General features: G+C 39.9%; 1 protein-coding gene across 1 annotated transcript; it reads left to right on the plus strand.

The window, feature by feature from the left end:
* Window positions 1–231: 231 nt before the first annotated feature.
* Window positions 232–7,903, plus strand: LOC139937625 (ATP synthase lipid-binding protein, mitochondrial-like). The gene is made up of 5 exons (XM_071932867.1): window positions 232–362; window positions 599–675; window positions 4,542–4,609; window positions 5,471–5,570; window positions 6,650–7,903. The coding sequence occupies exons 2-5, from the start codon at window positions 634–636 to the stop codon at window positions 6,914–6,916; spliced, it is 477 nt and encodes a 158-aa protein (XP_071788968.1). The 5' UTR covers window positions 232–362; window positions 599–633; the 3' UTR covers window positions 6,917–7,903.
* Window positions 7,904–8,782: the final 879 nt, after the last annotated feature.

Consider the following 8,782-nt stretch of genomic DNA (forward strand, 5'->3'; position numbering starts at 1 on the left):
GAACAGTTAAAAGAATAAAGTCAACTCTCGCGAGAGGTATGCAGAATATATCACGTGATTCGGATGATTTGTGTATTAAAATTTATTGAGAGGAGGAACCGTTTTATATTGTCAGATAAACTAGAGTAAAGGATAATTCTACAGCAAAATTCAAACGGAAAAGTGAGAAAATGTTAGTATGTCGTTATTCTTAAGAAAAAATAATATCGTTTTGTACGAGAGACGTTCAGCAGGCGAACAGTCGGGTTACCGCCCTCTTACCGAACGTCGTTTTTGTACGTAGATTAGTCTGGAGTCGGAGAATTTTGCCGATATCCTGCGCGTGCGCTGTACAATCCTCCTGTATACCGGTTGCAATTTTGGTAAGTGGAAAGTCGCCGGATTCTATTGGAATCCAACAAAATTTAAAGTAATCCGTGACTGAAAATACATGATTTTGTAAACATTCAGTAGTATTAGTTTTAATTAATTATTCTGTAGCATCATTTCCATGTAGACAAGCGTACTTAATACCTTAAATCGTCCAGAGATATGTATGATTTTCATATACCGGCATCTATCTAATTCTTATGTCTTTGCAAACTTTCTTGAATTTCAGACGTCGTCGAGCGGTCAAATATCATCTAATTCAGCATGTATTGTGTAAAACTGTGCACCCCTGCCGCTCAGGCATTGGTATGTATTAAAGTAAAGAATTATTTAATAAAGTCAAAATGTAGGACAAGATTAAAGTGTTTTAGTTCAAAATGGCCGTACTCCGCGGCCGGCCCCCAGCCATTTCAATTCAATTGAGTGATAGGTATGTGTAAAAAATTGTTACACAATCAACCGAACCTGCTCCGTCTTCGGATTCATAATACCACAGACACACAGATGAATTGTTTTGCCCACTATCGCCAATGCTCATGATGGACCCTCTGTGTTTTGCCCAGTGCCGAAATTAATTAGTAAGCAGGTAAGGTCAAGGACAACGTAAAGTTAAAAAAAGGGTGAGGGGGGGGCGGGCGGGCGGGCGGCACGACCAACTATCTAAAATAAGTTCAGAAAGAATTCAAGGGCCCATCCAACAAGCATCGTTTGTACACAATTTTTTCTAGGGTGCACTTGGAAAAATTTCAGTATCCTGCCATCGCCACTTGGCATTCGCTAAGAAACTTAAGAAAAATGAGTAGGCAAAGGCCTATCTGTACCTAATTTTAATTTAACTCGCATACAAATGAGATATTCTTTTTGGGCACAACTATAGAATGCAGGTACACTTCGAAGCTTCCACTGAGCCTCCGCGGAGACGGAGTCGCGGTGACGTTCATACGTACACAGTACACTGGAGTTGAGGTCGCGCTATGTGGCTTAACTATAAATATTTGGCAACCTAGGGGGCACTCTGAAAGATGCACAACAGCGCCCTCATTAGGCTCGAAAATACACAACTGCGCTATAGCTAATGCGCAGCTGTGTTGTCAATTTATTTTATACGATAACTCACAAGACCATTAGATGATTATTTCAATAATTATGGGAACTCCGTACAAATAATTAATAACTATTAATATTGCCGTACTACATATTACCCCAAAAGAGGATTATTTCCAAAAGGGAAATAATTAAAGGCCGAATCCTAATACATTAGAGGATTATTTAAAAAGGGAAAGAAAGCCTGAATTCCATACAATTATTAATATTGCCCTCATACACTTGACCCCATTAGAGGATTATTTAAAAAAAGGGAAAGAAAGCCCGAATTCCGTACAATAATTAATATTGCCCTAATACACTTGACCTTATTAGAGGATTAAACAAAAGGGAAAGGGAAAGCTCGAATTCCGTACAATTATTATTATTGCCCCAATACACTTGACCCCATTAGAGGATTATTTAAAAAAGGGAAAGAAAGCCCGAATTCCGTACAATTATTAACATTGCCCTAATACACTTGACCCCATTAGAGGATTATTTAAAAAAGGGAAAGAAAGCCCGAATTCCGTACAATTATTAACATTGCCCTAATACACTTGACCCCAATAGAGGATTATTTAAAAAAGGGAAAGAAAGCCCGACCGCGCCTCCACCTTCCCCTTCTTCACGATTGCATCATATGCTCGTCTTCCTAAAGACGCCCTCTATCGGACATTGTCCACACCGCGCCTCCACCTTCCCCGTCTTCACGATTGCATCAAATGCCCGTCTTCCTAAAAACGCCCTCTATCGGCCATTGCCAACACCGCGCCTCCACCTTCCCCGTCTTCACGATTGCATCATATGCTCGTCTTCCTAAAGACGCCCTCTATCGGACATTGTCCACACCGCGCCTCCACCTTCCCCGTCTTCACGATTGCATCAAATGCCCGTCTTCCTAAAAACGCCCTCTATCGGCCATTGCCAACACCGCGCCTCCACCTTCCCCGTCTTCACGATTGCATCATATGCTCGTCTTCCTAAAGACGCCCTCTATCGGCCATTGTCAACACCGCGACTCCACGCCTCCAGCTTCCCCGTCTTCACGATTGCATCAAATGCACGTCTTCCTAAAACGCCCTCTATCGCCTGCTTCACCTACCTCACCACTCACGTCACACTTTGACTCCCTACGACCCTAACATTTTATCTGTTGTATTCATCAATCGCACTCAATACAATCAAGTAGTATAGTACGACCAGCTATTTTCTTCCTCCATGCTACGACCAAGTTACTTAAAACGTACGTGACCGCGACTCCGCCTCCGCGGAGGCACAGATAGAGCTCCGAGTGTACCTGTATTCTATAGTTACTCCTCTTTTTGCATACTTAGGCTAGTTGTGATAACGAAACCCTCCTCCTGATGGCGGAGCTGGAGGGTTACAAGCTAAATTTGAACCGTACAGGGCGAAATGGTCAAACATGTACAACTTCAACAGCTAGTCAACAGATTTGCTCTAATTTTGACTTCTCAATACGACTTTCGAAAATCATATGATATTTTGCACTTGTGTATCATCACATGTTTTTGACTTCTCAATACGTTCAACGCTTAATATTTTTGAAGTATTGTCATGGAGAATGTTGGTCACTTCATACCCAATTCACTTCATACCCAAGTCGCTTCGTATCCAAGTCAATTCATACAAATATGAATTGGGTACGGTTGAAACCACCCTTCAGGTTTTTTGTTTTTTTTATCATTTCAAACCAAAGTTAGGGAATCATTTTTTTAACGAAAAACATTCCCTTTCTTAGAAAAGTTTGTAGAACAGCAAACGTAGTTAACGGAGGAAACGCTTGTGTACATTTTAAAAACGGAGCCCATATGAGTAAATCGCGCCAAAGTGAAGAACATTATTAATTCAGCAATAATAATAACTGCATACCTTTTCTACAAAGGATAGTGGTGAACTTTTATTCTGATCTTCCTGCAAGTCATTTTTAGTTACTATGAAATGGTGTCGATGTCCACATGAAAGAAAATAATGAAGGCCGGCCACATCAGTCAAGAGTCGGACAATTGAGATACCTGGGTACGACAATTTGGGTACGCAGTGACTTGGGTGCGTAGTGACCGACATCGGTCATGGACATCTTCCTACCAGGGGACAGAGGGAGTCCAGTCACAGTTCTGTTTCGGTCGCTCCTTTTTGAGGGGTAGGGGCAAAACCAATGCAAGTAATTAATCAAATTTATCGTTCATACCAGTTGAACAGGATTAAAGAATGCATTTCATGTCTGCTAGTTTGACTGGACAGTGAATAATTTAAGAAGCTGTAAATTTACATTTTACCACCCAGCTTGGTCTTGGGCCAAGACTTTTCTTTTCTGTTGGAATCACAATCAAACCTTGCCATGAAGCGCTACCAACTGAGGGCAATATAACTACACAAACCGCTCCTCGACTAGTCGTGTCTATTTGTGAAACATGGGCACGTAATGCAAAACATAAAAAAAGCACAGCAACATAAATAACCTTGTCTGGTCTGGTCTGGTCTGGTCTGGTCTGGTCTGGTCTGGTCTGGTCTGGTCTGGTCTATGGCTGTCTAATTGGAACCTTTGCATGGGTTGCATAATTCCTTGGAGTTGGGCACCAAGCAGGGACACAACATGTATGTGTCATGCCACCCAATTGCGGAATTTCATCATGGTTCAAAACCTGTCATATAAATATTATCCTCATCTGAATTAAAGAATATCAGTAGTGATGAATCAGAAATAGTAGCCTACTTGATGTGACCCCTTTAATATTGTACCATGATCTTTAAGTTTTGTTTTTTTAGTATGCACATGGTTGATATAGAAAAGTGTTTGGAGAAGAGCTGTCCCAGAGAAATTTGAGTGTTCCAGCCAGTGGTATTTCGTCTCAAAACCTTGAATCTTACAGATTGACTGTGAACAATTGTGCAAAGGATTTTGTAATAACATTCAAATCCTCTAAAGGAAGATGACCCAGAGCTGCAGTTAGAGCATCTAAGCCAAACATTAAATTGTGGTGCTTTTGTATCTTGGAATAGGGTATCAACTGCTGAGCTCTCAACTCAATTAAACTTACCATTGATTTTGTCTTTTTCCCCCTTAGTTGGCCAGAAGTTCAAGAGCTCTGGTCAGGCCTCTAGGATCGATCACCAGTCAAGATAAGTCAACCAGGTGAGAAGAGACACAGACATAATTTTTACATTTAGGTCTTTGTTACTTGTTAAAGGAACCAAGGTTTTAGCCTGGATTTGGTAAAAGGGTGTGAAAATTTCCTGGAAATTTAAAAACTGGGTGTCCCAATGGGAGACTTTGAAATGCTTGGTGGCAGCAGACTTACCAGGTAAATTTCCATTGTTAACGTAGTTCTGAGCATGCGCACATTACCGAGAACAATGGATTTTACCTCGTTAGTCTGCTGCCACCAAGCCTCCCAAAAGTCGCCCATTGTTCACTTACAATACATACATGTAATGACACATATAACTTGGTGTCAGTATTTAAAACAGGGAAAAGACGCTCAAATACCCCCAGAAGGGCACCAAGGCATTTTTCTCCTACTTTACAATTTCCTCATAGGATGACCGTTGGTGATCCTATGAGGAATATGTGAAGTCTAATGGAGCATTTCAAGGGCACCAAGGCAATGACTAGAGGGCAAGGAGGCAATCGCCTTCATTGCCTCCGTGAAAAGTCGGGCCTGTTCCCCTCTGGCTAACACTATGTGAGGAACTGGATCTTCTTAATACACCTTATACATCAAAAAGTTATTTTTTATTGTCTGACCTTGCTGACCTTGCTGACTACTTAATTTCCTAACAAGCTACATCCTGCTGGACAGGGCATTTTGCCAAAGTTCCCCAACTGCATTTATTCCTGTGTATTCTTTAAAGAGAGGACTCCCAAATGGGATTACTATAGAGACTATGAGTGATTTTGTATTGCAATTTTAGTTTTTAGTTGACTTTATGATATCTGTCTAGTGTCTATAGCAGGTCTATAGTGACTGAAATTTTGTTGTTTTTCTTCATATAGTACACCAAGGCGTACCTTGGCAACATATAGCGGTCTAGCTGGACTTAACACCACTATCACTGCTACAAAGACAGCAAATGTAACGGCGCTAGTTAATCAGGTAAGATGGTCTCCCTTTCTTCTCCATCAACACAATATTTACCTACTCCAAAAGATAATCAAATAATGTGTTAACAGGGTGTCTTCTCAAACCTGTGATTCACTTTAAAATTGTTTTATTTGTATTCAGTATATTTCAGCTTTTGTGTATTTATTTTTTGTATGGTGTGTATGCAAAGAAATTTTCCTCCATGGTAGGATCGGACTGGATAAATTGAATTGACATGAAATGAGTTGATTTATATTGAATTGAATTGAATTGAATTGAATTGAATTGAATTGAAAACTTGTTGTTTTTGTGTAAAACAAAATTCTGAAGGTTTGTAGTTGTATTTGAAACAAGTATCAGTAGAGCAAGCGTTCTTGTGTTTTCCCTCTGCTTAACCGTTTTATTTTGTGTACATGGCCCAATTTCATAGAGCTACATAAGCACTAAAAGTTGACCAACATAAGGTTACCAGCTTAACTACCTTCAACATGTTAGCTGCATGTTACGATTGTAACTGGTATCCTGCTAAGTTTTGCTTAGCTGGACAATTTTAAGTAATATGTTCTGCTTAAAGCAGCTCTATGAATTTGTTTTCCTAACTTCAAGAGACAAGCATGCTGTACTTTCTACTTAAAGCTGATTTCCGATTTTAGTTTTTCCCCTTGAGAAAAATCTGAAACAATTAAGATTAAATGGCCTGAAAAGTCTATTAAAGCCTCCGCCATGTGTACATGTTGGTCAGCCCTTGTACTTGGTAAAATGTTAATACTGTTATTAATATCATGCATGAAAATAGTTGAATAATGTCCAGAATAATAAGCTGTCAATTATAACCTTAACTCAAAAGTTTTAACCTGACAATTGTTCTGTATTGATATTTATTTATTTACACTTTTCCTTCTTTAATTAAAATGTATGTTTTCTGTCATTAGGATCAACACGATGATAATTTTAATTGTTTTTAATTCAGTGTAATTTTAAATGTTTAATTTAAAACCTTGCATATCGTTCATGCAAAATGAATCTAAAAGCTTTAGAAACATATTTTTCTGAGCTGCTAAATGACCCAAAGTAAACTCTCTTTCCTGCAGGTCCTAAACCGTGGTATCCAAACCTCTGCCGTGCAAAAGGATGTTGAAGCCGCCGCCAAGTTCATCGGCGCCGGTGCCGCCACCGTGGGTATGGCCGGCTCCGGAGCTGGTATCGGAACGGTGTTCGGCAGCTTCATCATCGGTTACGCCCGAAACCCCTCATTGAAGCAACAGCTCTTCACCTATGCCATTCTGGGATTTGCGTTATCCGAAGCTATGGGGCTCTTTTGTCTTATGGTAGCTTTCTTGATTCTGTTTGCTCTGTAGATTAATAGGATTCCTCTAATGGCGTGTTTTATTTTGTTTTTTGGAAGAATGGTTGGTGCATGTTAGCCGCACGTACGCGAGAGAGGGGAGGGAGGTACGATGTTGTTCTTGGAACCTTACTCAGGAGGAAACCCGGGTATCTAGGGATTGCATTTTAAATCCACCCCCGATATTTACGTGGTTTATATTGAGAGTTATTAATATTCAAACCAAGAAAAAAACAAATGTGTAAAGATTGAAAACGGTATCCAGTATGATTCCCACGGTTTTAGAATGAAATGGTTTTTCCCATGTGATTCGGTAGATCAGCAGACCAAATTAAAATTTGAAAGGGGGTCGAACGGAGATCTCCAAAACACATGAGTTACAATCCTGTTTTGCATAGTGTACATGATTTTGATTAAGTGTAGTTTCACAGTTAATTGGGAAGATTTGTCATTTCTACACGTATTCAAATTTATCCCCAATGCTGGCTTCTTTGCGGTTTGGACACTTTCTATTGAGTACATGTAGCCAGCCCTGCTATAGCAAAACACACTCATCTTTATTTCAGTATCATTTAAACTTTAATTGATTTGATCTCTATTGATGTTTTTCCTTTTTATTTTACAGAAAAAAAAACACATTTTGTTTTATTTGTCTGTGACAACAAAGGATTAACAAGAGTTGAAATCATTCTTTTGCCATACTTTGAAACATAATTTCAAATTTGCACCATTTTATAAGAACTTCCTTCTGGTAACACATTAATGGAAACTTACCACTTAAACAGAGCACAATAATATGTTCAGCAGAACAAAATGGCCCTTGAATGTTTAGTTTGTTATAAATTGATCCATAGCTTTATTGTATTAAGTTTTAATTTTGGAAGTTATAAAATTTCTAACTCCATAGTTTATGGACGGCCCTCCCATCAGGTGGGACCTCCCAAATATTGTTTTCATGTTATGGCGAAATTAAATATTGTGTGATTGATCTTCCCACGAACATTTCTTGTTGGAATTGGAGTTACTTTGGTGTCGTAGGGTTTGAAAGAGGACTACTGTACTGACAATATGTTGACAAAGTCGGTCAGTTTGCTTTGTCCTGTAGTTGGTTGAACTACAACCCCATTGGCATATTATTTCTTTAGAGAAGGAAGCTTTTATTTTTTTGCAGACCTGCCAAATCTGTTCATGTTGTGGGGAACAACTTTGAAAATCTCCCTGATTGTGGAAATGCTTTTCCCCTATTAGGTTGAATGTAATTCTAAATTATCTCCCTGGTTGCTATGCATGTTCACGATACGACCCCCCCCCCCCCCCCCCCCTGACTGTAAAATGCTAATTACATGTACATGTATACTGATTTGAGAACCGGCCCATAACTGTGGTAACAGTAGTAGCATTTGGGGCACATGCCATGTACCTTGATGATGAGGAGAGTAGAACCATTACCCATGGTGCTTGGATTGTAAAGGACACGGTTTGACTGGGCGGTGTGGCATGCATAGTTCGGGAGATTTTGTGTCAAAACGTTCGTTCGCGTATAAAATGCTTGTGAAGAAGGGTTTATACAATACATTTTAATATGGGTGCGAAATTGCAAGACAACTTTGACCTCTAACTAATGACTATGTGATAATGTCACCCTTGATGGGGTTCAGCAGTTGATGCAACGGCGCAAAAGTTATGTGAACCACACTTGCAACCGAGCACTTCATTTCGAGGAGGGGGGGGGGGGGGGCATCGGGATCCAACCGACGCACCTACGAGGGTAGATCTGCTTTGGGGAGGCCGTGCTCTTCGTCTTGGGAACCACGATGATTCTCAAATATTATGTGATGTAGTCTGACTCAAAGAATTGTCGCCACAAATGGAAAGAAAA

The sequence above is a fragment of the Asterias amurensis genome, chromosome 5 (genome assembly GCF_032118995.1).
Source record: "Asterias amurensis chromosome 5, ASM3211899v1".
NCBI lineage: Eukaryota > Metazoa > Echinodermata > Asteroidea > Forcipulatida > Asteriidae > Asterias > Asterias amurensis.

Bases quoted from the DNA above. Each gene is read 5' to 3' on its own strand.
- LOC139937625 (XM_071932867.1), top strand. From the start codon at position 634: ATGTATTGTGTAAAACTGTGCACCCCTGCCGCTCAGGCATTG. The intron at 676-4,541 runs GTATGTATTAAA...TTTCCCCCTTAG, and splicing joins CCCCTGCCGCTCAGGCATTG to TTGGCCAGAAGTTCAAGAGC. The intron at 5,571-6,649 runs GTAAGATGGTCT...TCTTTCCTGCAG, and splicing joins TAACGGCGCTAGTTAATCAG to GTCCTAAACCGTGGTATCCA.